The 27,155-nt window shown below is 42.1% G+C and overlaps 3 protein-coding genes across 8 annotated transcripts in view; 1 reads left to right on the top strand and 2 right to left on the bottom strand.

Moving 5' to 3' along the window:
- Positions 1–3,771, top strand: part of aldh5a1 (aldehyde dehydrogenase 5 family, member A1 (succinate-semialdehyde dehydrogenase)) — a 23,448-nt gene extending 19,677 nt beyond the window's left edge. For 2 of the 3 annotated variants that reach the window (XM_051399358.1, XM_051399357.1), the window contains exons 8-10: positions 930–1,093; positions 1,570–1,628; positions 1,854–3,771. In XM_051399358.1, the coding sequence (XP_051255318.1) occupies positions 930–1,093; positions 1,570–1,628; positions 1,854–2,065 (435 nt within the window). In that variant the 3' untranslated portion in view covers positions 2,066–3,771. The remainder of the gene's footprint in view (positions 1–929; positions 1,094–1,569; positions 1,629–1,853) is intronic. The other variant, XR_007884608.1, reaches the window with a different exon arrangement.
- On the bottom strand, positions 2,920–15,781 carry kiaa0319 (KIAA0319 ortholog). 2 transcript variants are annotated; one of them, XM_051399335.1, is made up of 16 exons: positions 15,565–15,781; positions 13,401–13,469; positions 12,589–13,262; positions 11,768–11,918; positions 11,335–11,427; positions 10,462–10,587; positions 10,079–10,226; positions 9,856–10,004; positions 9,621–9,772; positions 9,366–9,504; positions 9,111–9,270; positions 8,856–8,992; positions 7,944–8,066; positions 7,752–7,842; positions 7,512–7,603; positions 2,920–6,605 (listed from the first exon to the last, which is right to left on the bottom strand). In XM_051399335.1, the coding sequence occupies exons 2-16, from the start codon at positions 13,441–13,443 to the stop codon at positions 6,448–6,450; spliced, it is 2,436 nt and encodes an 811-aa protein (XP_051255295.1). In that variant the 5' UTR covers positions 13,444–13,469; positions 15,565–15,781; the 3' UTR covers positions 2,920–6,447. The 2 variants fall into 2 exon arrangements, with proteins under 2 accessions (XP_051255295.1, XP_051255294.1); XM_051399334.1 differs by having other exon boundaries at positions 10,456–10,587.
- A 1,261-nt stretch (positions 15,782–17,042) lies between these two features.
- LOC127362928 (DENN domain-containing protein 4B) overlaps positions 17,043–27,155 on the bottom strand; it is a 32,785-nt gene continuing 22,672 nt past the window's right edge. For all 3 annotated transcript variants that reach the window (XM_051399286.1, XM_051399287.1, XM_051399288.1), the window contains 15 exons: positions 26,953–27,076; positions 25,402–25,608; positions 24,948–25,076; positions 24,693–24,837; positions 24,283–24,438; positions 23,944–24,181; positions 23,405–23,693; positions 23,137–23,241; positions 22,835–23,010; positions 22,252–22,408; positions 21,928–22,167; positions 21,432–21,528; positions 21,160–21,325; positions 20,829–20,887; positions 17,043–20,735 (listed from right to left, as the gene is read on the bottom strand). In XM_051399286.1, coding sequence (XP_051255246.1) covers positions 20,590–20,735; positions 20,829–20,887; positions 21,160–21,325; positions 21,432–21,528; positions 21,928–22,167; positions 22,252–22,408; positions 22,835–23,010; positions 23,137–23,241; positions 23,405–23,693; positions 23,944–24,181; positions 24,283–24,438; positions 24,693–24,837; positions 24,948–25,076; positions 25,402–25,608; positions 26,953–27,076 — 2,434 coding nt within the window. In that variant the 3' untranslated portion in view covers positions 17,043–20,589. The remainder of the gene's footprint in view (positions 20,736–20,828; positions 20,888–21,159; positions 21,326–21,431; positions 21,529–21,927; positions 22,168–22,251; positions 22,409–22,834; positions 23,011–23,136; positions 23,242–23,404; positions 23,694–23,943; positions 24,182–24,282; positions 24,439–24,692; positions 24,838–24,947; positions 25,077–25,401; positions 25,609–26,952; positions 27,077–27,155) is intronic.

Consider the following 27,155-nt stretch of genomic DNA (forward strand, 5'->3'; position numbering starts at 1 on the left):
CATCAATGCATTGCAATATATTTTTCCCAATTCAATATCGATTCATTAAATCCTCTGAATCGATTCAAGCCCCTGGCCAGTGGGGGCGCGGTGAGCAACACCTTTGTGTGATTTGTGTTGTACGGACGGAGGCCTCACTCGACCACACAACAACAACATGGCAACCGAAGCAGGTAACAGCAGTGTTAAACCAGCGCCTTCAACTTTAAAAGCAGACGTTTGGAGTCATTTTGGATTCCAGTGTCAACCTGGAACACAGGAAATAGATAACAGTAAGGTAGTGTGTAAGCTGTGCCAGGCAGTACTAAAATACTGCAATAACACAACAAATTTGCGCAACCACTTAATAAAAAAAATTACAAAACCAAAAACTACAAAAAAAATAAATAAATAAAAATAAATAAACAAAGCCCCGACACCATGCAGATGCTCTGCAGCAACCCGCGGCTAAACCTGTGGATTCAAAACAGACACAACTCGACAGATCCTTTCTTTGCAAACTGCCGCCAAACTCTGCCCACGCACAGAAGATAACGGAGTCTGTGGCCATCTTCATATGTAAGGACCTACGACCGTACAGTGTCGTGGAAAACGGGCGACCGCTAGGTGGTGGTCCTGACCCCCAGGTTGGTGTAGACTGATGGATCAGTGTGCTGTATCTTTCACCCAGAAACAGTTTTATATTTCTCTCTGAACAGTAATTTTACATTGAAATGCTTTATTTCAACTTCACAGAAACAAAACAAACCTTTAAAATATTGTAAAGACAATAAAATCAGTCAGTTTATATTTTCGTCTATCTGTTGTATGTCCAATTATATCTATTAAAATAAAACATTTCAGTAACTCTTTAATATCCATCAGCCTCACATAATAAAAGACAAGCCCTCGTGGCAGCAGTGTAACACCTGAGGCCGTTTGTCTCCCAGGTGGTCCAGCAGGTGTCAGATGCAGTGTCCAGGGGAGCGAAGGTGTTGAAGGGCGGGAAGCGTCTGGACGGGTCCTTCATGGAGCCCACCCTGCTGGCCAACGTCACCACAGATATGCTCTGCATGAAGGAGGAAACCTTCGGCCCGCTGCTGCCCGTCATCAGGTCCGTACGCTTGCTCTGTTCGTGGAACTGAACGAGTCCTGAAGGACCAGTGTAGGATTTAGCATCTAGTGCTGTTGTGGCAGAGAAATATGGAGGTTCAACATGGCAGAGTCTGTACACGAGGACCCGCCCCCTCTGTAGATGAAAGCTCATTCAGTGTTTCTCAAGCTCAGGAAACCTCAGGTTCACGCAGGAAGCAGATTTATTCCCAATGAAAAGATTATTTATTGTTGACTGTTCTGAACTCCTGAAATCCTGAACAGAACCAGAGTTCCTCCTGAGTAATGAAAACATACCTATTAATATTATATTACATTTTAATACAACAACAAGATCCTCCTCAATGTTTCACACTGGAGCTTTAATGTGTTCATACTTTATTGATCTATACTTCAAAAGTGCTGCTGACAGCTGGTTGTATTCAGGTGCTGCAGACGTCTGTCGACCAATCAGAACATTTTGTTTCTGCTTTACAGGTTCAACACAGAGGAAGAGGCTCTGGCTATTGCTAATGCATCTAATGTTGGGCTGGCAGGTGAGTCCATCCTGCTGAGGGGTTCAACTGTTATTAACACAACAAACAGTTCTGACTCTTCAAATGTTAAGTTAGGCTTTAACTTCAAAACTATCAATCATTTCACATTCTGCACACTTCAGTTGTGTCCTCCTAAGGGAGCCTTTGGAATAACCTGTTATTCAGTCTTAAAATGTGGACTTTGAAGGAGTTGAAGCTTTAAAAAGGAGGTTGTTCTGTCCTCAGGTTACTGCTACTCGCAGGATGTGAGTCAGATCTGGCGGGTGGCGGAGGCGTTGGAGGTGGGGATGGTTGGAATCAACGAGGGCCTCCTGTCCACCCCAGAGGCCACGTTCGGTGGGGTCAAACAGTCCGGTCTGGGCTGCGAGGGCTCCAAGTATGGCGTCGAAGAGTATCTGGAAGTCAAGTACATGTGCTTCGGAGGCCTCAAACCCTGAATCGGGACAGAGCGACGGGTCCAGCCGGTACTATCATTAGAGGTCCTAACTGTAGAGCCCAGGTTTTAATTGATTTTAAATTTGACCATAACACAAAATAACACTTTAAACATAAAACATCTGTGGACTGCCCTTAAAAATACCGTAAACCTCAACTGTTAATGAGGGGATAAAAGTAGTCGAGTAACTTTTGACAAATCATAAAACAGTTTTATTATCCATCGGCTGTCAGGACGGGTTCAGTGAGACGAGCTCCTCTTCATTCTCCTCCGTTGCCTTTTTTTTAAATAAGAAACTGTTTCTTTCAGGCAATAATTAGCTTCAGTTAAAACCAACTTTAGGTGAATGTTTGTCTCTGAAATGTGTTCAAGCAAACATTCACATAAATGATTTAAAAAAACATATTTTTGAACTCTGTAAAAAGGTCTTAAATACAATAGACAATATCATGCTAACTCGGCACGGTGTACTCGTGCACGGTGTAGACCATACCATGAAAATTTCACATAAATCAGATGGTGATTGGTACATACAGCTTACTTCCTGTTTCCATTAGGAGGCGCTACAAGTAGGACTGAATATTTGTATGTTGTTTGACGCACAGTCACAAAAAGCACAACGTTTAATCCTGATGGCGTTTAGTTTACACGCAGAATCGCTAAAAATGACCACTCAATCCAAAACGGCCGACTTCCCGTAGGGGTCCGAGAGGCTTTCTGGTTATGATACCCGTGCGTCCATACATTTTCGCCACAGTTGAATGTTTGTTGAGTTTTTGAGCGTGTTTGCAGGCGCCAAAAACGAAATTCATTTGACAGAAAAATTATAATTTAATTGGACGAAAAGCACAAAGGGTCGATTTATGCTTTATTCACATTTTCAAACAATATTTTTTACAGAGAAAACATGACGAGTCAGGCAAAATCCTCTCCGATGAATTTCCCCAAATCCCGTCAAGACCAGGACAGACGTGCTAATGTTACCTTAAACTCTGATATAGCATCATGCGGGGCCGTCTCCCACACAGCGGACGTTCCAGTGCTAAAAAACAATATAAACTGCAACGGTTTCCTACATGTGAACTTCCTACAGCAGCACATAGATCCTCGTTTAAAACAGGAGAAAAGCCGGAAACTCGGTAGAGAAGGGAAAATTTACTGTGATAAAATAAATTAAAACGCACAAAAAAAACCTTTTTGGTAAATTTTTTGTAAGATAAGTATTTGTATTGAACATCATTGTGTCCTGTAGTTGGTCTGTTGATGTAAAAACTGTATTTTTCTATGATTATAACATAAATATATGCTGTCATATTGAACACATGTTCAGATTGGCTCTATAGATAATTAATGTGCCATTTATACAACACTTAACAGCTTCAGTATGAAACATTTCAATAACATCTGTCAGACATCAGTATTGCTAAAACATAAATAAATATAAATGTTGAATGAATGGTCTGATGTTGAATAGTATGCATGTAGCCAACAACCTAATGTTATCGGAATAAATAAATGTCAGAATATTCCTGTATAGAGATCAAATGTCATTAATTATTCTAGAATAGTAGTTTAATAAATACCTCGTTATTGTGTAATTTGCTTTTTTTTCTGAGCCTGAAAGTAAAAATTATAGTTGTCATAAGTGCCATGTAATTAATTATTATTTCTAATCTATGTTTACTTATTAAAGAGTAACTGAACAGACCCTGAAATCCTTGTCTTTGCTGACCTCCGGTGGTTTAAAGTCTCGCTGCAGTGAGGTACAGGTGTACTCCGAGACCAGAGAGGACAGAAACCCTTTAAAGTTCAGGTGAAATTAAATCTTTAAGATCACATCCTCAGTTATATTGCTCCCCTGTTTAACAATGTTTGACAAAAACATTCCCAAAAACTCAATTTCTTTGTATTTTTACATTAAAATCCAATAATTTTGTCTTAATAATTTATTAATAATTTCTGATTCATTAGTTGGCTAGCTAGCGGAGCTCACTGATTACTGTACAAACACACTACTTTATCAGTGATTTGGGTGAAACTGGATCATATTTTATGGAGAGAATACTGAAACACAGTACTGCTTTCCTTAGTTTTTACAGGAAATACATTAATTTCTGTTTCACCTGGACTTTAAATGATGCAGTTCAAGGTTATAAGTGGGCATTTTATTAGGTACACCTACATCATCTATTAACAAAACTCTTTCACAGATTCTTTTACAAGATTAATAATGTTCAGTATATAATATAAAGTTACATGTTTGTCACAGAGTTATTGGGCTGTCCCGACTCAGATTTGGCCATTTAAAGCAAAGATTTGACTGAACTCGTACATCAGCAGTTCCCGGGGTGGAAATGCGGCCATTGAATCCATTGATTGGTTACCGGGCAGCGAGTGTAAATGATTGTTCCAAATGGATTTAATAAATACCGCTTTTCTGATCAAGCACTTCATCAATAGTTGTGATTCGAAGGAGGAAACAGAAGCATACATTGCTGGACTCTACTGAAGTAGAATATTTGGTGAGTCCAAGACACTTTGACTTGTTTTAATGTCTTTCTGTGTCATCTGTGATGTGAAACCATCAGTCAGAGAGAGTAAAAGTGTTCGTCCGCTGAGCGCCTCTCCTGCCGGGCCGCTGATGGCACAGTTGGAGCAGCCTCTGTCCGGCGTCCGGCTGCCCTTTGTTAACTTTCTCTGCTTCCGTCAGTTAGTTTCACGATTGATGGTCATTGTGAGACTCGGCTCTGTGTACACGCACAGACGCAGCTAAAAAACAAAAGTGCAGCGATAGAAAATGAGTCAATTCGGGGGTTTTCATGACTCCAATTGTCGAGTTTTCGGGATCGCTCCGTAGGTCTGATCATGTTTATTTAAAAGGTGCACTGACTGAGGCGTTTGAGCTCATGTACAAACATAAGAGGGTCAGAATATTAGAAACAGTTACAGCGGAGTGCATTAGACTGTACAGGTGTACCTAATTAACTGTATGTGCTTTATGTCCAGTTAAACTTCCTACAGAGCTCTAATAAAGTAACATTTTCTAAATTTAAGCTGCAGCTTTGCTGATATAAAGATATGATATATTCCCATCATCCACTGTTGTCTCTGTTCTTCAGGTTTGTACAGATTGTGTGAAGTGAAATTGGTCTTAATTGTAATATGTTGTAGGTAGTTGTAAAAAAAAAAGTTTTGTATTTCTGACTATAGATATTAATTGAAAATTAAAGATGAAATTGTAATAATAAACATTGAGATTCTTTTTTTAATGGCTAATAAATACAAATTAATAACTTTGGGGCTCACAATATTAAAAATATCGACTTTTTGGGGGAATTAAGGAGCTCTGTACCCTTTTATCAGTTGATTTGTTACTAAACAAGAACTATTCAATGACTGATTTACATGTTGTATTTTGTTACCCAACAAACTAGTTGTTGGTCCATCCAATAGAAAGCTAGCGTTTGTTGACAAATAGCTCCACTGCTAACTGCTGCTAACACCAGAATGTCTCCTTTTTACATTTCTATATTCACACTTGTTATTGATTGAATAACAATCAAACAGGATATTTAGGCTCGGTCTTATAATCGTGGATTTGGGGCTTTTTTTTGTCTATTTAGCTTTGTTAGCTTTTTATCCTAGTTTGGTTAGCTCGCTTAAAGTTAGCTTCTAGGTCATGACCAACAAAACTAATCTTGGATACACTGGTGACTAGGTTGTTAGCTCGTCAATCAGACAGATTTGCAGCTTTTGAAAGTTGGAAATTTTCTTTGACATGCTAGCAGTTTCCAGTCTTTGTGCTAAGCTAAGCTAAACACACTGTTGACTGGACACTAAGGCCTTCCTGTAGGTAATGAGGTTTCTGGAGGGTTTTTTTGTCTTTAACAAGCACATTTCAGCAGAAGTGATCAGTTTTAAGTTTGAGATATAGCAATAAATTAAACTGGCTCCATAGTTGGGTCCAGTTAGCATTAGCTAAGTTGGATGGATTGGTGATTAGCTTGTTAACTAAGACGTTACAACATGTAAATGTTAACGTTGTTGGAAGGTGGATTTGAGCTACGCTAGCGGTTTCCACCTGCTTCCAGTCTTTGTGCTAAGCTAGGCTAACCCCATCCTGGATGAAACTCTCCATCTTCTCGTCTTGCTGTGGGGAAGACGATTTCCCAAAATTCTTCTGTTCAACCATGAATGTCAACACGCGTCATCAAGGTTGTCATATTAAAAATATGTTTTTGCCCAAATTTGAATGTTTCCTGTGTCTCCTCAAGTCCTTCGAAGGAGTTTGACCCTGGAATGTGACACTGGTTCAACTCACGGCACAGGATTTCTGGGTAATGAAGTCCTTTGATCGTTAGGGAGTTAAATCTCTCCGTCCCGTCAGCCGAAGGCGTTGCCGTTGCGGGCGGCCTGGCTGCTGAGCCGGTTCCTGCTGCGGACGGGTCGGTCCCGGCTGAAGATGGTGTCCTGGTCGCTGTCCAGTTCTGACTCGGACATCATGAGGCTGGAGTTGTGCTCCGTGCTGCGGTGTTTGATACCTGCAGAGACGGAAGAACGTCTTTTAAAAAAGTCCTGCACGTCAGTGTTCTTCTAATGTGGGTCGTTTTATTTTGATAGGTTGCTCTGCAGTCCTGCCTCCACTTCTGGACTAAAGCTTCTGTTTCACTGCATAGCTTTATTTTTTTCCATCACTCTCCAGGGTTACGGCTGTTTGTGGTTAAACTAAAGGTCTATCTCTGTAGGGATCCTTTCATAATGCTGTCAGACACTGACAATAACAACCTGAGTCTGTCAGTGGAACAAACAACTACTGTTAGTGGAACAAACAACAACTACTGTCAGTGGAACAAACAACAACAACAACTGTCAGTGGAACAAACAACAACTACTGTTATGGACAAACAAACCGTGACAAAACACTTATGAAAACAACAAACGTAGGGAACAAACAACAACAACAACTGTCAGTGGAACAAACAACAACTACTGTCAGTGGAACAAACAACAACTACTGTTAGTGGAACAAACTACAACAACTACTGTCAGTGGAACAAACTACTGTTAGTGGACGCACTTTAACGGCTCATTTGTCCCCAAGGATTAACGTTGGCTTGTGTTGAAACCCTTTTCACAAATATTTCCCCATCTACGTCGGTGAATTGAGGATTTATTTCCACCAAACCAGAGTTGGTGATTGTTGGAAAGACTAACAGACAATTTGAGTTTCATTTTGTTTTACAATTATCTGCCAGGTAAAATGACTGGTTTTGTCTTTGGAGCCTGGCTGGTCATAACAGCCATTGTTTTGGTGTAGCAAGTGAATATTTTTTTTATATATATATAAATATATATAACCTTTAACTTACACCTATTGTATCTCATGTATATGATCAAACAAAGGTGTAAGTCTACAGTCGCACAGACTCTGGACTGAAGTGACTCACTGAATTTGGGTCGGAGCTCCACCCTCTCCTGTTCGTCCATGTTGTCCAGGATGGTGTATTTGGTTTTCTTCCTCACTTTGGTCTGCCTCCTCCTAAACACAGTCGACAAACACGTTCAGAGACAGTAATATTTATTTTTTTCCCTCACATCGGCAGAAATGGGCTTCCGTAGAAATCTGAATAACAGGTTTGGAGTTGTGAAGTCTGGGATCGGTGTACGGTCTGTAAACGTGCGTTCACCTCTTGCAGCAGCAGATGAAGGTCCAGCCGACCGACAGGATGAAGACCATGAGCATGAAGCTGGTCAGGATGACGTACAGCACCCTCCACTCTGACAGGGAGAACAGAGTGAGCCCCGACATCAGACTGCTGTGTTGTATCTCCAGTGTGTGATCAATAAAGTCTTTAGGGGCAATTAGTGCTTATAATTACCACAGTTGCTCTCTCCGTCGCCAAGGTAACGCCGAATCAGGTTCTCCGTCCAGAAGGGGTCGCATGTGCACTCCTTGGTGATTGGATCACACTGGCCACGCCCCGAACAGCGAAGCAAGCACACTGAATGAAAACGGGGGCGAAAGTGGAAATAAGTCTGACTTGGCTGTATTTTTATATTCTGACGCACATCGGTGTAATTTAATTTAATTTGTTGAATAAAGTCAGTCAGAGTCAGGGTTCAGTTTCTCGCCTAAGGACACTTCAGCAGGAGGAGCCAGGGATCGAACCGCCAACCCTGTGATCAGTGGATGACCACCTCTACATCCAGAGCCATGTCAAATTAAAACTAATGGAGTTTCTTCAGCTACTTCAGTAATAATTGGGTAAAATGCAACAAAGATCGCAGACATCAGGAGCCAGGTTAGCTCAGTGGGTAGAGCTGGCGACTCATAACGAGGCTGAGTCCTTGCTGCAGCGGCCCAGGGTTCGAATCCGACCTGCGGCCCTTTACTGCGTGTCATCCCCTCTCTCTCCCCCCCTTTCCTGTCCATCTTCAGCTGTCTTATCATAGTAGCCCCAAAAAATACTCAAAATAAATAAATAAAACTTAAGATCGCAGACATATCAGCATTGATGTACGTGTTATCTGATATCCGATATATAACAACAATAATACTGGAGGGGGTTATATACTGGTGTCTGTGCACAGCTTATCCAGCAGAGGGCGCTGTCGTTTACAATACTTTGGCAGCAACACAGAGTGAAAGAGCTCTCAGCAATGTGTATGTTCAATTATTTAACGTGTTAAAGAACATCAAACTTAAATAATAATAATTAATAAAGTTGTTTGTTTCGTCTGATTAGTGCACAACCCACATAGCAAAGGTCAGTGTGTCATTTTGAACTCACAGACTGTGTCGACTCTCAGGACTCTGAACAGCAGGTAGTCGCTCTTCTCTCTGAGCAGCTGGTTTCTCAGCAGACCAACCAGCCTGGAGCCCGAGATCGGCCCCGAGGGGCCACGCACCGAGAACCGCAACACCGTGCTGCACAGCAAGAAACAGAAACTATTACAACAATCATTTGAATCATTTTATCTTTCTTTTATTTTTAATAAAAGTCATTTAGCATCCAAACAGCATCTAATACAGAGGAATCAGGTACCTTAGGTGTGAGTGTCCCTGCAGTGCTCGGACCTGGACGTCGCTGTCGAGGACGTGGAGCAGAGCGGCGAGCTGTCGGACCACCGTGTCCCTCTGAGCCACACTGACCTGAGAGACTGACACCAACATCTCCAGCTCCACCTCCTCCCCGCCGCCGGGCTCTACGGAGACACGGCAGGGACACAACAACAGCCGCTCTCACGTCAGCATGTGTCCGTCAATAAAAACCAAGTAGTAGTTTCTGTTCTCGTCCTACCTGGTCGGACCTCCACGGTGGCCGCGGCGGTGCTGGAGCGCCCCTGGGCGTCGGTCACCCTCAGCTGGAACAGGTAGGTGCCCTCGACCAGGTTGGACAGGTAGAGGGAGGCCTGAGTGTCTGAGCCATACAGCACGTCCTGCAAACAGGCATTTACTTAAATATAATGTTTGTTTTAAACTCAACTATTTAAAAATGATCCAACGTAATCCGTTCAGTTTAAGACGTTATGGAAGAAGAGTGCTCCGTACTGACCCCAGCAGCAGGACTCTGGCTGTCTCTGACCCACAGGTAGTGGACCTCGGTCTGGTCCCCGTCGGTCACGGAGCCTCGGAGGACCAGAGAGTTGTTGGGCAGACTGAGGGTGTGGCTGCCGCTGGCGTGAGCGACGGGAGGAAGACTTGTTGCTGCAGGAGGAACGACGACAGAGGAACCTTTGAGCCGGTGTCACTGGTCGGTTCTTTAGGGGTGTGAATATAAACCCTCTTACCTTCCTCCACTCTGACAGTCAGTGAGGCGCTGCCTGTCGCCCCCTCCTGGTCGGAGACGGTCAGTCTGAAGGTGTAGCGTCCCAATCGAAGGCCCGTTGCCGTGGCAACTGCCTGGTCCACCCCCTCCAGCTTTAAGCCCGGAGGACCGCTGGGAAAAAAACATGTTGTTAAAACCACAGTTAAAAACATTTACCCAAACATGGCCGACTGTTGGCGTCCCACCTGACTGCGTCCCAGCGGTAGCTGATGATGCCGTGGTCGTCGGTGCTCCCGCTGCCGTCGAGCGTCAAGCTGCTCAACGGGAGGAACAACTTCCTGTCGGGACCCACGACCGCCACCGGGCCACGGTTTGACCCCCTGACCTCTGATGCTGGGCGGAGGGAGGGGGGTAAAAGTGATTATGGTATATTTAAAACTGGAATCCGTAGCTAGTAAACGCTAATGAAGGGATATGAAAGGACAGATAATATTGACCCACATTAAGCTCCGCCCCCTTTTGAGCAACCCTCGATCAGAACCTCGGTCCCCTTCCTCCGGGCCTGTACTTAGATACACTATGTGCTAGGCTATATATTTATATATATCAACTGTTTTCATACATTTACCAGACTGTGCGGTGGTCGTAGCAGAGGCTGTGGTCATGGTTGGAGGATTGGTGCTGGTGCTGGGGTCAGAGGTCAGGGTTCTGGTCGGTGGAGCTCTGGCTGCTGATTGGAGAACCTTCAACAGATCTGTGGAGCACCAAGAGAACACAACAACATGTGAACTGTCCCTTTAAGGGTTTTACAAAAGGGTTCGGAGGGTTACTTTAAAAATGTAATCTGATACAATTACTGATTAAAAAAATGTAGTCAGTAAACTAATCAATGTATCACAATATCAAAGTAACTTGAACACTTTTAACTCGAATTAAGAAAAGAAACATCAATAAAAAGTATTGATTTAAGTATATTCTGTAAGAAAAGAGATTTTTAGCATTAAAAATGTGTCCTCTGCTGTGTGTAGTTTAACTGTAATCTGATTACATCTTGCAAAAAATAAATAAATATATATATATACACACACACACACACGTTCCACAAATTCAAGGAAGTTGTATATAATAGTTGAAAAGAGACAAAAGGTCTAATATGTATTTAAATTTAATATTTATACCAACACATTATTGGCTCTACTGCAGCTTTAAAGGGCCCGTCATGTGTTAAAGTGTAATCAGATTACAGTTACATGTACTTCTTACAGAAGATACTTGAATCAATACTTTTTATTGATATTTCTTTTTATATTTTTTACCAACTGGAGCTTTAAAATAAATAAAACACTGTAAATGTAATTCTAAATAAAAAGAGGTATTTGTATGTGTGTGTGTGTGTGTGTGTGTGTGTGTGTGTGTGTGTGTGTGAGAGAGAGTGTGTGAGTGTGAGTGTGTGTGTGTGTGTGTGTGTGTGTGAGTGTGTGTGTGTGTGGTGTGTGTGTACCAGTTGTGGGTTCAGGGGAAACTGGAGCATGAAGTTTAACTGTGGGCAACGTCCGCTCTACGGGGTTTCCAGGGGTCATCAACAGGGGTCGGTCTGCAGGTGAACAAAAGCTGTTTTAATGTTTTAATGTAAAAAAAAATTCACTTCATGCAACAAAAGCAAATCCTATAATGAATCATATCAAATTAATTTTATTTATAAAACATATTTAGAACGATGTGCTGCACAAGTTAAACTACGGTTAAAAAAAGAGGCACATAACACCAATAATAACCATAAAGAAACTATATAAATATAAATATAAATATAAATATAAATATAAGGCAATAATACAGATGTGAAAGCTCCCAGTGAACAGCAGCTACATTAGCAGTTAGCAGAGTTGTGCTTGAGATGTTTTGAACGTGGTTGTTAAACAATGATGACGGCGTACTCTCGGGTCGACCCGGCTGTGTGGACGTGCTGACGGGCCGATGGGGCGTGGCAGCAGTGGGAAGTGCTGTCCATATATGGTCGTGTTGGGTGGAGTCAGTTGTCAACAACTGACTCAGAGATGTTGAATCAGAGCTGCTTCGTGTGTCCGTCTGAAAGAAAATGAATAAAAATACACTTTTACTGCAACTATACACTGTTCTATAACTAAAATACAGTTTTTAGCTTTAATTTTACATGAAATCTTGTGTAATTAATTTAATTTAAGATATTTACACTGTGAAACCAATTAAATGACGGGTGAACTGCTATAATACAAATAATCAGGTTTAAATTACTGTTTAAATCGGAATGTTAAAAGTTATAGAACTGTAATAAAAGTCATTATCTGTGAAATTACAGTAATTATTGTTGTTTACACTGATAAACAACATTTATTCAGCTTTCATCATTATACAAGATATCTGTCAGTTAACAAACAAATCCATTAAAGTTACGCAACAAATACGTTTTACTGTTAATGTCACTAATTTTACATAATTTTAAAACGTATTTACAGAATTAAACTTGAATTTAACAGTTTAATCTATTAAATAAACAGTAAATATCTTAAACTATTGATTTGCAACTTATTTTAATCTTTTTATGTGAGAAAATGGAAATTTTCTATGAATAATCAGTGATTTTTGATTATTATTACAGTAACAGATGTTTCACGTTATTTTACATTAAACATGTAAATTCACAGGATATTTTTGTAATATAAAAAATACAGAAAAATCTGTAAATTAAACTTTTAGTTGATTAACCTGATTAACTTACAGTTTCCTCTGCAGCAGTGGGATCAGTCGGTCTCCTGGTTCTGTCCTCCTCTCCCTCACTGACGTTACCCCCAGACGAGGCTCTGATCTGGGCCACGCTGCTTCCTGTCGCCCCCCCCTCTGGTCCGTCCTCCGTCTCTGATTGGTTGAACCCGTCTCCTCCTTTCAAGGACGGAGGGTCGGTCTCCGCCTCCGAGCCGGGCCCTCCCCTCTCCTCCTGGCTCCGCTCTGAATACTCCACATCCAGCACGCCGGGGTGGGAGAAGTCCTGCCGGGGCCCGTCGAACAGGGCGAGGTCCTTCAGGGCCTCCAGGTCCCCGGGGGCCTCGGAGGACCGCAAGAGGGGCCTCCAGCGGCCGCCGTACGGCTCTCCTCTCACCAGAGACTGCAGCACCAGCGTCTGCGGCGGCGATGACCTCCGCAGGAAGGCGAGGACGGAGTCAGCGCCGGGTCTCTGTCGGGGCTGGCAGTTCTCCCTCTGCTGGCAGGTCAGGATGTAGCAGCGGCCCTCGAACAGCCAGGCCAGGTCGTAACCCGGCAGGTCGCAGCACGCCGCCACGCACTGCGGCAGGGACGCCACGCCGGGGACCCGAAAGATACCGCTGCTCTCCACCGCCGGAGACACCACCGCCTCGGAGAAGGTCGCCCCCTGCCAGCACTGAGACGCCACTACAGCTGCAACACAAAACAACCGTGTTATAAAATATTTAACGTATAATTCTATTAAAAATACATTTATGTTCGTAAGTAGAATCACAAATCTGTAGTTTTGTTACTAATAAACTTCCTTAAATCCCAACGTGAGCGCCGTACCTTCGACGGCGTGCAGCAGCAGCAGGAACCTCTTCTCCCACATGGTCGCTCAGTCGGAGAATCTGCAGCCTGAAACAAACAAACAGCTTCAGACACGCAGACGCCAGAGGGGCGATTCTGGCGCCCCCTAGTGGACAGACGCGGTACTGTTTCTACCGCCTCGTTTCATTGATTTCAAGGGGAAACCGACCCGCTGGCAGACATTAATAAATAACCACGAGGGGTCGCCAGAGCTTCACTGGGGGTGTAAACTTTATAAATATAGATATATACGGAGTTCAGTCTTTGATAAACAACCTCGTCCTGCTTTAGAAACAGTGAATCTGTCAGAAAGAAGAATATTAAATCTGTATGATTGTTAATCAATCAATATTTACTGGAAATAATCTGCTCAGACTTCATCCAAATCTCTGGATTTAAACTTCCTGCAGTTACTGAATTCACTGTTTGGGTTCATTGATCAGTTTATCAGCTGTTCTCTGCTGTTATTGATATTGATTATTGATTATTAGAATATGAAATATCCATAAAATATAGACAGTTTACTCAGTGACAGAAAAAGGCCCCCTTAAGGAAATGATGTTGTCATCAATACTAAACTGAGACTGTTTCCTAACCAGTTATATATATTATATATATTATATTAAATTATATATAATAATGATAATATTCTTTATTTATACACAAAAAACAATAAAAACAAAGTTATAAAATCATCAATTTAAAGAAAACTTCAACCAGATAAAAGAAGAAAAACATAAAAGATATAAAGTAAAATCAGATAAAAGTTCTGCAGTTAATAAAAAGAAACATTGATCCTGTGAAGTTATTGATCGTCCCAACCTCCATCTTTAACTCTGATAAGCTGCTTTATTGATTGTTCGTGTGATCAGAAGAAATCAGTGAACTCAGCAACTGACATTTTGTGTAAACAGATTATTTCGTGTTTAGGGAACTTTTTATACGATTCTGTTTCTTTATCAATCAAACTCTTTAATGAATTCAGAGTTTTCTCCTCATTCAGCTCTTTACGTTATATATAAATGTAATCTGATATATTAAATATTAAGTAACACAAACTCAATTATTCAAGTTAATAAAGATTAGTGATTAAAGCAGCTTTTACTTTATTTTCACAGTAAAAAAAAAAAAATTAAGTCAATTAAAATATTAAAACTACTTAAATTAGAAAATAGAGTTTGTTTTGTTTATTGATTTTTTTTTTAGTTAGTTTAGTTTTTTTAATTAAAGATCAGGTTTTACAGTGTCCTGTGTATATTTAAAGTTGTCTGACCTCCTTTACAATCAAGAAGAGACAAAAACATTTAATTAAATTAAATTAAGTTTAAATTAAACATTCATGGAAGAATATTAATAAAAAAAACATCATTTTGTTGTCACTAATTTTCCTTCCAGTACATATTTATACATAAGTCACATTGTCTACAGTGTGTGTGTGTGTGTGTGTGTGTGTGTGTGTGTGTGTGTGTGTGTGTGTGTGTTTCAGCACCACGCTGCCGGACAGCGCCACCGGAAGCCCCGCCCAGCAGCAGTAAACCCGCTGCTCAGTGACAGAAAATAAACGCACCTTCCATCCACCGAAAAACCCCTTTTATTACAATAAACTCATGTTAACTGGATTTTATTACAAACAACAAAAACACCGAATAAACGTCGCAACAGCTCGTGTGTGTCTGCCAAAATGATGCGCAGCTTCCGCTCCTTAAAAAGACCTTCGCTCCAAACTCCGTTTAAATTCACATCAGTTTAAAGTTCCCTTGTTTGCGGATACAGATATATAACCTAGAACTAATTCATTAAACCACTTTCTGTATCTCAGTTCACCACTTTTAAAATCGGCACACATTAATCACAATAAATAACACGTCTTCCACTAAAACTTCCAACTCTTTGAGAGGGTCTGTCTGTGACACCGGCTGCGTTATCTTTACCTGTGAGAGCCGCTTATATTGAAGGATTTGTAAACGGAGTCTGGTGTAAACGACGCAGGCTAACAACGGAGGAGAATGACAGCTAACGTTAATGTTTGTCAACAAACAACCAAATTTACTTCAGTTATTATACAGAAAACAACAACAACAACAACAAACCCAATCAGCCCTCCTGTCGTCGGAGCCGGTTTTGACCGTTAAATGAGACCCACCTGGTTCCCGGTCCTCCCGGTGGCTCTTACTGGTTCTCCAGCGTGGACCCGGTCCGTCCCACCGGTTACATACTGGAGCCTCACTGGGTGGGGTTTAATTGGTTACTGGTGCTGAATTTGTGTGCCGAGAAAACACGACCAGTGTCGAGTCAGCGAAAATACACGACATCCGGTCATCGATTTTCAAAATAAAATACATTCTATGGAAGCCCAATTCCGACCAAATTAAATTGACTGTGAGTGTTTTTATATATAAAGTCTGATTTATTGATTATGTAGCCGCCATTGTACCTGCTCCTGATCTGCAGCTGGAAATTAGCCAGAAAGAAACTAAAAATGTTCATTAACTGTCCCCGTAACTTTAAACCGAATCAATAAATCAATTAATCAATAAATCAATCAATAAAAGTACACTTCTGTTGCTGTAGAGTTTGTCAGCTGAAACCGATTATAGACTAACAGTGTAATATATATTTTAAAATAAGTTTAAAATTAGATTTAATAAAATAGCCTGTGAGCATATTTTCTGTAAGATAACAAAATTATATGAAAGAGACAATTTCTGGATAAACTGTTGTTTTTAAAACACATTTTAAATAAATTATCTTTATCTTTTTGTTCTTATTTGTATTATTATTGTTGTTATTATTATACACAATGATATTTAAAGGTGTATTTTTGAAAATGTAACTTATTCCTGTAGAACAACTTACCTTTATCTACTTTACACACCAATAAAAGACAACGTGCATTAAATGCTAAATAAAACACTGTAAAATAAATCTGAACATTTACAGGATTTTCTATATTTTTAAATACGTAGAAACATTATAATTATTACAAAAACATCCTGTGAATTTACATATTTGATGCAAAATAATGTGAACTAAATAATTATAAAAATTACTGCTTATTTAAAGATTACAATTAATTTAATGCAAATCTATATTTTTTTTGTATATGTAACAATTGTATGTAAGATTTTAATTTAATGCTGTTAATATATTTTTTAAATGATGTAAAATTTGTTATCAGATAAAATACATAATCCAAATAATGATGGAAGTTTAACACAGACATTGAATAAATGTTGTTTATCAGTGTATAAGCATTGGTAAACTGTCAAAATACAGTTTTTATCAGTGTCAGTCATTTTTATGAGTCAGTTATTTTGTTATTCTACAGTTTTGGGCTTTTTTATTGACAGTGTACCACAATATAACTACTGTATATATTTAAAGTATAATCCTGGTTTTAAGCTTTATTTTAGTTTCTAATTGAGATTTTAAGTTTTTCAACGATTTTAAATGAGTCCTCCTGTAAAAGTCACATAATGCACTTATTTTGAAGGTACACTTCCTGTTTAGATTGCACTAACTCAGTGAAACTTCACACGACCACCGAGGGTTAATTTACTGCAGCCTGCTAATCATAATAAAATATCTTTTATAAACAACAAAGTGGAACAAAATCACACATTTTTTGGGGGGCTCATCCCGGTCTTTTATTTTTGTGTTTTCTTAAAAAAACAAACATTTACAACTCAAAATCACAGCCATATATAAATTACAACAGCAAACACAATTATCTATTTTAAATACGCTCCTCTCCTCCGCTGACTGTAATCATCCAACCAATAAAACAACCGGCAACACAAAGTTAAATTCCCTTAAATTACTGACGTCCAGTGCGTTCAAATATACAGTGAAGGGTTTTTTCTCTGTGACAGTGAAGCTGCTGCAGTGAACCGTCCTTCGCTCACAATCTTCTCTCAGCCGACAAACACTGAGCCGCCACATTAAAAAACAACAGTAAACTTCCACTTTTTTAAAAGTTTGACTCGATATTTTCACACTAAAAGAGTTTGCAGATACAGATTTAGTTATTTGTTTTTTCTCCGAGGCTCCTGGCTGCAGCAGGGAATGTGTGGAGGATCGCACCTGCCAAACACATGACTTAAATAAATTAATATGTCCAAATAAATGCACCAAAATTAATACTAAAATAAAAGTGGGCATTAATTTATAAAATGCGAAATAAACTGATATTTCTGTTTTTAATTCACCTACTTTCCCCATTTAATTTTACATTTGATTTAATAATTTATTCCTTTTTTAAATAGATTTATTTATTTATTTCCCCAAAACTGATTTATTTCTGCATGACAGCCAACTCATTTGCATAATGAGGCAGGAATGTAAAAAGAAAACATAAATAAATAAGTATGGGGAAATAAATACGGGGTAAAAATGTAAAGGGGAAATTAAACAAAATTTTTTTTTAAAGTAATAAATTAAATGTTTAATTAAATGTAAAAGTATAGTTTAGCATAAATATCAACTATGTCAAATTTTATACATAAATGAATGGCTGCGTTTATTTTAATATTTTAAGTGCATTTTAATTGCATATCTATTTATTTATTGAGTCCTGATTTTGGCACTTGCGGTCCTCCAAAAGAAGGAATTTCTGATTACAATCTTATTTTGGTTTAATCGCTGTATTATAATGATTTACACATCCTGTTTACATTATTGGTGAGAGAGTTAAAACGAGATCAATTTCCTGATTAAACCTGAACTGATTGATTAATATCTGATCAATATCGGAGATATAAAATGTTTAAACTATTTTCATCGTATTTTAATATTCTGGATTTCGTCTAAAATGAGGTTGAGGGTTCAAATCCCTGCTGATTTGCTGAGAAGCCCCGGAGCTAAACTGTTAGCAGAGCTGCTGCTTAGTAGGAGGTCGAACTGGTCAGCTGACCTACTGGATGTCTCGCAGACAGTCAGACAGACAGACACTCAGTCAGACAGACAGACAGGAAGGTGAATGTGCATCAGGTCAAACTGAGCATGCTCCACAGGACGCTCAGTCGCAACGAGTCGCTCTCTGCACAGCGTCTGGTTCGGGACGAGATTCCTCAACCTTTACGTGACAATAATCTAAAAAAAGATTGATGAACTTTATGTTTGTTGTTTAATGAACTGAAAAAGAGTCAGAACTGTTTGTTGTTGCTGTTGTTGTTGTTGTAAACAATAGTGATGTCAGTTAGATTTAGGTAGAACAGATCTTTGCTCACTATATCTCAGCATCAAGTATGTAAAAACTATTATTAATTGCTTTTTAAAATCGAAAAAATGTGAAATGATCCATTATTGTAAAATATCCATATTGTGCCTCCCTAAATTTAATGTTTAGTATTTATTTATTTTTGATATTGGCAGTTGCAGTCTTCCGTACATCACTGCTGGTGCCTCTAGTGGCCGTTAGATGAACTTCAGGTTGCTGCTTTTGGGTTTTTTGTTTGTTTTAGTTTGATAAAAACCTTAAAAGTTAAATAAAACTCGGCCCAAACGCAACCAGCCGAAAAACAACGAGTGGGTTCCTGAAGCGTCGACACAAACATTAACGTCCATCAACCACTCAGACAGTTTCCTCAAACTCCCTTTAAATAAAAATAAAAACTGAATACAGTCTGTCACCATTCAACAGCTGAGAAAGAATAACTGCTGTTTAATGTAACAACGTCCTTTAACTGGAAAATCTCACATTATCACACAAACTCTGTTTATTTAAGTCATAAATAACTTTATCTACTCTCCTATAATACAGAGTTTACACAATAATCAGCAGTAAATGTAATAATGTGACGTTTTTACCTCAATTTAAAACCAATTTAACACGTTTAAAAAGGACATTTTAATTAGTTATTACATTAATCAGAAGCTACGACGTTTGCAGCTGCTAACAGTCCCGTCGTCCTCCCGAAGCTGACGTTGGGGCTGTCGCGGTACGAGAAAGCGCCGCCCAGGACGGCGAGAGCTGAGGAGACGCAGTTCGCCACAGACTTTAAGGTTAAAAAACTCTGCTCCACACCGTCAAACCAAACTCCGTCTAAAAGCAGCTGTTTTAAGGTCGGATCATAATTTTTCTCAGTAAAAACTTTATTTCCACCAACACTGAGACTCTTTTCTGATTCTCTTCAATCTACAGACACAATCTGCTCACGTTGACTCCGTAGCGACGAGACGAGAGCGTGACGTACGGCTGCCTTTATCTGTAGCTGCTGAAGGAGCGACCCTGTTAACTAGCGACTAACGTGCGTTAACTAACTGTTGTCTCCAGTTAACAGAACCACAGACCGGGGCCGCAGGAGGAGGGAGATCGAACACTGTCCCCGCAGAAACCTTTTACACAGCATTTACTAAAAACCAACAGAAAGGGCGATAATAGCGCGACGCTGAGCCGCCCTGAATCACCGCGACAGCCCCCGCTGACGGATGACGCCACGCGAGCTCAAAGGATCAGTTCCCGGAAAATGTTCAAAACCTTAAAACGTGTCGCAGCTCCGTATTTCAAACTGTCTGGAAGACCAACAGAAGATCTGGAAGGATTGTGACTGTAGTACCGTGGGAACGCCGGTTGTTTCCTCGATGACGTACGTTAAGTTTCTTCCCTTTTAAACGAGGCGGATTGATCGTGATACAGACGATCAGAAGTCTGAAGCTTCTTTCTGGGTCGTGTTTGTCGTGTTTGATGGATTCTGATTCTCTTCCTCGATCAATCTGACGTCCTACAACTCTTTCAGTCCGATGACGAGCTCTTCGGGGACTTTGAGGTCTGATTTTAATCATTAAAAAAGAAAATCTGGGAAAAACCTAAAACCAGACGCAGCCGATCCCTCTGGACACGCACGGACCCGAGCTTCCCGCCCGGCGAGCTCGCCCTCGCTGCACAGATCTCGGCTCAGCTTTGTTGAGAGAAGCGTGTGTTTGTGGACGAGCTCTTCAGTCCAGCTCCATCAGGATCTTTAACGGAGACGAAGAGCTGGATTCACATCGACGAGACAAACGGAGCTACGGGAAGGAGCGCGTCGCTCCGGCGTCCACCAGGAGGCAGCGGAGAGGTGAAGAATACGAGCAGGTGAAGGCAGCAGCGTAGCGGCGGCGGTGCGGGGGTTGCCGGTTCTCCTCTTCCCCTCGCTGCAGGAGCCGTCAGGGACCTTCTGTTCCTGGAGGATCAGCACTCGAGCGGCGGGTGGAAGCTGCGTCTGCAGTCGATGGCTTTGGGGCTCAGAGGCTGAGCTCGCTTCTTCCGGAGCTCCTCTTGACCCAGAGTGCCGCTGAGCCGAGTGTACGCCGCCTTGAACTTCTTATCGAACGCCGCTGCGGAGGGGGAGGGAGGACAGGGTTATTATCAAGGTTATTTCAGTATTAGCTGCAGTAGTGTGTAATTAAACCTTAATCCGTCCGTCTTACCGACGTGATCTTTGCCCATAGCTGCCAGCGTGAGGAAGAGGAACTCTCTGTACAAACTCCTGTCAAACACAAAAACACACAACGTTCATTCATTACCAACTTATACGACTCTCAACTTTAAATTGACCCTTCCTAAGTCCCGCCCACATTTCCCTCCCCTTTCCTGTACTTAGAGATGCTATATGCTAGCCGTGCAACGTTGAAAAGATGCCATGTTCCAGCTCGTCATTGGAGATTTTACACATTTTACTGATTAAACTCTTGTAGGAGAACTTCTTTATTCTCTGGGAACTGTTCTAACCGGCGATCTACAGCCAGTGTGAATAATCACCTCTGAGTCGAGGGCGAGCCCGGCTGTTTAGCCAGCGTATCCAGGAAGAGGGTGACGGCTTTGTGCACCTCGTTCATGCCGACCCAGCGCAGCACCTCCTCCAGGAAGGACAGCGTGAACGGGTGGTTGTGTCTCCTCCAGCCGTAGCTTCTCATCGGGACGCCACCTGGTGGGGGACGAGAGATATTACAGCGAGTCCCGTCGGAAAGATAAAAACATTACAGACAGCGGAGGCTCTTGTTGCTGTGTATCAGAGTGCGTCTTTGTCTTACTGTGGATCCTCCAGAGGATGTAGAGCGGGGGCCACTGGTCTGTGTCGGGGGTCAGGGTGTCCCAGAGGAGCCTCACTCTCACCGTGGAGTTCTCAGACTGCACAAAGAGAGACAGAGAAAGTCTTTATTACTTTATCTTAAAGGGTCATTCCCACAAATCAGAAATTCCTGTTTGTTTAATCTTTTCTGGGCTGAATAATAAATCTGGACTGTAAATCTTTGATCTTATATTTGAATTTACTGGTTTTATTTGTTTGTGTGCTGTTGTAGACATGAAGCTGTAGCTCTGCAGCTTCTTGAAGACTTTCTGGTTTTAATGTTTCTAGAGCTCTTTGAAACAAAGATCTACACATAGCTGAAAGGTTGAGTCCAGCGACTGAATGAAGGAACAACAGAACAGTAACTATACTGTGGATCTCTGGATGTGAACGTGTCTCTACTGTTTACAGATGATTCGGCTTCAGTCTGACGGGACGGAGGGCCGTGTGTGTGTCACCTGTGTGAACTGGCTGACCAGCGGCGAGGCTTTGACCAGCTGCAGCAGGTTACTGGGCAGGCCGAGGCGCTGGAAGTACCAGACCAGGTTCCAGAAGATGATGGAGTGGTTTTCCAGGAACTGCGGCTGGGCCAGCACCGCCTCGCCCTCGTTCTCCAGCAGACTCTCCAGCTCCTTCCTCAGAACCAGAGGGCTCAGGTAGGCCACCGTCACCTGGGGAGCTCCGCCCACTGAGGAGCCCTGAGGGAGGGGGCAGAGAGACGGTCAGCGAGAGGACGGTAAAGCAACAGGAAGCGTGACGGAGTGGTAATAAATGTGCCTTACTGTGGTTGTTCTGCTGTTCTCTGAGTAGCTGCTGGTCTCGGAGCTGGAGTCTTCGCTCAGGCCGTTGCACTGGTGTCGCAGGGACGCCTCCTGACCACTGGGGGGCCGCACCGCGCTCTCCACCTCGTCCTCCGCATTCCAGTTGCTTCGCTCCGCACTGACAGAAATGGACACAGAGGAAACTCTTAAACTGAACACGCCGTCTGTGCGGAGGAACGATATATAACAGATACAGATTCCTGAGGGCGACGCCGTGTTGTTCCCTAAAAACTTTACTATTTTCTTCCGCCTGCTCCCAGTAACATCCAAACAAAGATCTTAGCCAACCTGTAAACCTGTTTTAAATGTAATTTAATCTGGAATTGTTTACTCAGAAGTTTTTATCTCGTGTTACTTGCATACATGTTTTTATAAAATAACAGCAATCCAACGTATCTTTTTCTTAATGGGAAAAAAACTGGAAGACAAATGTCTCATTTGAGAATTACATTCATTGTGTTTATTCCAACAGACACAGACAAAGACTTGCAGTGATGACCTTTGACCTCGCCCAGTTGGAGCTCAGTTGTGTGAAAGCATGTACCTGCTGACGGGTCCGAAGTCACAGATCTCAGCGTTCAGGAACGGGACGAAGGAGGCGCAGCAGAATGGGCAGGACGAGTTCAGGTTGGAGTCGTCTGACGTCCAGCTGGCCATGATCTCCTCGTCGTAAACCAGCGAGTTACAGCTGCGACACAGAGAGCAGCTGGACATCAACACCTGGACACACAGACAGAGAGAGAGAGAGAGAGAGAGAGAGAGAGAGAGAGAGAGATGGAGGGAGGTGTCAGCGGTAACAGAGAGGGGAGGGTCGGACGCAAGCTGCTGCAGGACGGATCCATTTACCTCGAGCCCCGTCCCCTCTTGATTGGCGTCCCAGGACCTGCGCAGGGGATAGGCCGGACTGGGCGTGTCCGTCAAGTCAAGGTCACTTCCTACAGACAACGAACTCTAAAGGAAAGACGACATGGCACCAGATTAGTAGACAGAAGATGGTGAACGACTGAAACTGCAGTCAGAGAATTAAAGATTTATTTCCACCGAACCAGAGTTGGTGATTGTTGGAACAAAGACACTTTCAGAATAAAGCTGATTCAGATACGAGCAGTCGAACCTCTGAGGTGGCGCTGACCAGCCTGTCCTTGGCTTTCAGAAGCGTTTCAGCCACTTGAGCTTTCCTGGACTGCCTCTGTTCAGACACCCTTCGTCCTATCCCTCCTCCTCCTCCTCCTGGTCGCCGGTCGTCCACGCTGGCGGCTCGTCGAACAGACACTCGGTGTCTGGTCGGAGTGAGAAGCTGCTGGAGTTTCCCCGCCAGACCTCCTCGACTAGGGGAGGAGACGTTGTTGTAGTTCTCGTCTACGACTTTATTTCTGCCGGCTGTGTCGCGCGTTCCTGCAGGTCTGGAGGTCAAAGGGCAAAAGATGAATGACGTGAAGTTTACAAAACTAGTGGAAAGTAACATTTTTGAGTAAATCAGTAAATGTGAGACTGTAACTATCCTCTGTCAGTGGAGGCAAATTACTTGAAAGCGATTTTGTATCTAAAATTGACATAAAAAGGTTAACTAGGTCCAGAAATATTACCCAGCTCCACTAATATAAGATAAAATGGATCCAGCTTTGAGCAGACTTTCCGTCCTGACTGACTGACCTGCCGTCTCTCTGTGCGGGCTGGCAGCCGCAGTCCGGCTCTGAGTCGGCCGACTCTGCGCACTCTTTGTAGAAGGTGGACAGGCAGACCTGGCTCCGCCGAACCAGAACACCACCGGGGGGCGCTGGAGGCGGGGTGGAGGTGTCTCTGCGTCCCATTGGAGGTTTACGGGAGACGGCGTCACCGCAGCCGTTGGTCCCCACATTACGGAGGATGGTCTTCTTGCCGAGCTTCACCTCTGAGGGGCAGAAAGGGAGACGACTGAACTACTACTGAGAGTAAAAAGGGTAAAACCACAGCCTCCATCCACCGGTGGTTCCCACAGAACACTTTGCTTACGGTCAGTCGGCGTCTTCATGCTGCTCAGACTGTTGCTCTTCACCAGTGAACCCGTCAGAGACTCGTGACTGGAGCTTTCAGACAGACCGCTCCAACTGGACTGACGGATCAGATTGGAGTGGGGGCGAGGCCTCAGATCGGGGTCCATCATCGCTTCTTTAAAACAAACAGAATAAATTACATTTTTTAACTTTAACTTTTAAAAGAATGACTCCAGAGGTTTGATTATTGATGTTTATGATCACTCTGTTTAATGGAGACAGACACCACGACTGCAAACGATCAGCGGTGGAAGAACTCGTCATATTCTTTAGAGAAGTACAAATCTTGCATTTTAAACCTTACTTCAGTAAAAGTAGGTAAGAATAATCAGCTAAATGTATGAAAAGTAAAAGTAAATCTTCTCTGACCTCCGCGCGACCCCACTGAGCCGCTCTTCTGCCGTCGTCTGATTGGCTGTCTGAACTGGGCCACAGCCAATAGGACGTTCCTCAGCTTGGCCCAGCGGAGACGTCCGCCCTGACTGGTGGAGGGCCACTTGCTCTCCAGCACTGCCTGAGGACAGAGGACAGCTGATTAAACCTCTTATTAATGCAAACATCCATCCACTTATCTGACTTTTTTTTTGTGTGTGTGTGTGTGTGTGTGTGTGTGTGTGTTTGGACCTTGTTGTAGTATCCGTAGGTGATGGTGTTGGGTGTGATTCCAGCCTTCTTCATCTCCAGCAGGACTCGAACGGCGAGGACCGGCTGACCGTACTGACCGCACAGCTGCATCAGGATCCTGTAACACACCTGAAACACACAACACACACTCACTCAAACACTGTGTGTGTCCGCTGTCTTGGGTTCGGCTTTACTGCCCTCCACCTGCTACGGTCGTCACCATAACCGCTCCAAACCAAAATCCTGTCAAATAAACTATAAACTATTGTTAGCTTATGATTATCAGTGTGAACCTACAGAATATCATCTATCTATCTATCTATCTATCTATCTATCTATCTATCTATCTATCTATCTATCTCACTTAAAGTGTCGGTCTGGAACAATAACGAGGAGCAATAACAGAAGTCCTAATTCAACACCAGAACAGCCTTGGACCCCGCCAGAGTCTCACCTCGTCCGGCAGCACCACCTTACGGTTCTCCATGTGTTTGAGGACGTCGTACGCCGTGTGCAGCGCGCGCACCTTGGCGCTCTCCGCCCGGACGAAGGTGGGCAGGTAGATGAACCAGAGGCCGTAACAGTGACCCAGCAGGCACTTGGACCACATGTCCGGCACCGCCGAGTACTTCTGGGCTCGCTTCTGGGCCAGCTTGATCTCCTGGGAGGAAAAATATCACATCAGAGACTGTCAGGGTTCCCAGGACATTTTCCAGCATTCACTCAGTTGCTCACTATTCGGCACCCAGCTTTATCTGAGCGAGGGGAAAAAATTTAATTAAAATTTTCCAGGACAACATGGATTGTTTATTTAACATGGATTTATCTTTTTTTATCTTTTCTATTCAAGTATTTTATTCTATTCTATTTTATTGTATTTTAATGTATTTTATTGTACCTGGCTGCTATGACGACCCAATTTCCCTTTGGGGATTAATAAAGTCTATCTATCTATTATTTCCAGGATAACTGGTCATTTTCCTGTCCAGGTTTTCCAGGAGGGGAACCCAGGCCTCTAGGTGTAAACGTCATAGAGACCTTCTTTGTTTCCTGGAAGATGAAGACATGTCGATATCCCGGAATAAATAATGTGCTGCCGTTATGAAAGCAGCAGAGGAGCCGTAATTGCTACATGCAGAATAAAACAAAGATCAAACGTATATAAGTGTTGAAAATAATCTGGTTAAACTGGACGTTTTTATCTTCAGAATAATTCAGCCTGAACCGACTCACATTCACAGTCTGTGCCTGCTGAATATTGGATGAGCAGTGAAATATTGATAATGATTCATTAAAATAAAATGATACACAGTCAGACAGTTAACAGGGTTCCTCCTTCGTTCTTCATTCAGAGGAAACTGGGTCAGAATGTAAAACCAGAGTCTAAAGATGCAACGATCAGATTTATACTCTCCTGATACAGATTACAAGTACTTAGAGTTACTATCCAATAAATCTGAAATGAAGCAAGTGTTTGTTTTAATAAAAACTGATAAAAATAAGAATATTTCTGGTGCCTTCATTTAACACAAAGTCACTTATTCTTATTACGCTGTTTGAAGAAATTGTGTCTTATTGTAAGACTTTATTTGTTCATTATTATAAAGGTTCAAGTGACAAAATACTTATTTTAAGAATCTTCTGTAAAACCCCACTAGATAACTAGCTAGATAATCGTTAGCTAGCATTCATTTTTTACATTTCTTCTGCCTTTTTTGGCATTACAGTCTTTCAGTGGCTGATTTTTATGCTAATTTTAATAATTCTAGACAAGCAAAATTGTATTTTGGCTCAATATAAGAAAGTGCAGTGAAAGATTGTGTTTTAATCCTTCCTATTGTTAGGAATATAATATAATATCCATAGGTATGTTTTCATTAGTGTATAATTGGCTGAATAATCATTGTGTTTTTGTTACCTTAGAATGAGACGTTTTTATCTGCAGAGGGAGCTCAAACTACTCATATCACAGGAGAATCTATTTGAATGTTTTGTGTTTTTGTACCTGTTTTGTGCGTCGGGGGGCGGGGCTACTGGGGGCGCTGCCGGCGCTGCCCTTAGCCGGGACCCGGAGCTGGTCCTGGGGCCGTTCGAAGAGGTCTGGCCTCAGTGTCGGGAAGGTTTCATAACTGGACACACGAATAGGAGAAATCTGATCAGCACATATGATCTTAAACGTGGACACACACAAGGACGTTTTGGTGACTC

The sequence above is a fragment of the Dicentrarchus labrax genome, unplaced genomic scaffold (genome assembly GCF_905237075.1).
Source record: "Dicentrarchus labrax unplaced genomic scaffold, dlabrax2021, whole genome shotgun sequence".
Taxonomy (NCBI): Eukaryota; Metazoa; Chordata; class Actinopteri; family Moronidae; genus Dicentrarchus; species Dicentrarchus labrax.

What these genes read in the sequence shown, in the direction of transcription:
- kiaa0319 (XM_051399334.1), bottom strand. Translation starts at nt 13,443, where the DNA reads ATGTGGGAGAAGAGGTTCCTGCTGCTGCTGCACGCCGTCGAAG. An exon ending in CGACGGAGAGAGCAACTGTG is followed by an intron (nt 7,843 to 7,943) that starts GTAATTATAAGC and finishes TCTCCCTGTCAG; the next exon opens with AGTGGAGGGTGCTGTACGTC. An exon ending in GGAGCTCCGACCCAAATTCA is followed by an intron (nt 6,606 to 7,511) that starts GTGAGTCACTTC and finishes CCGTCTCTGCAG; the next exon opens with GTATCAAACACCGCAGCACG.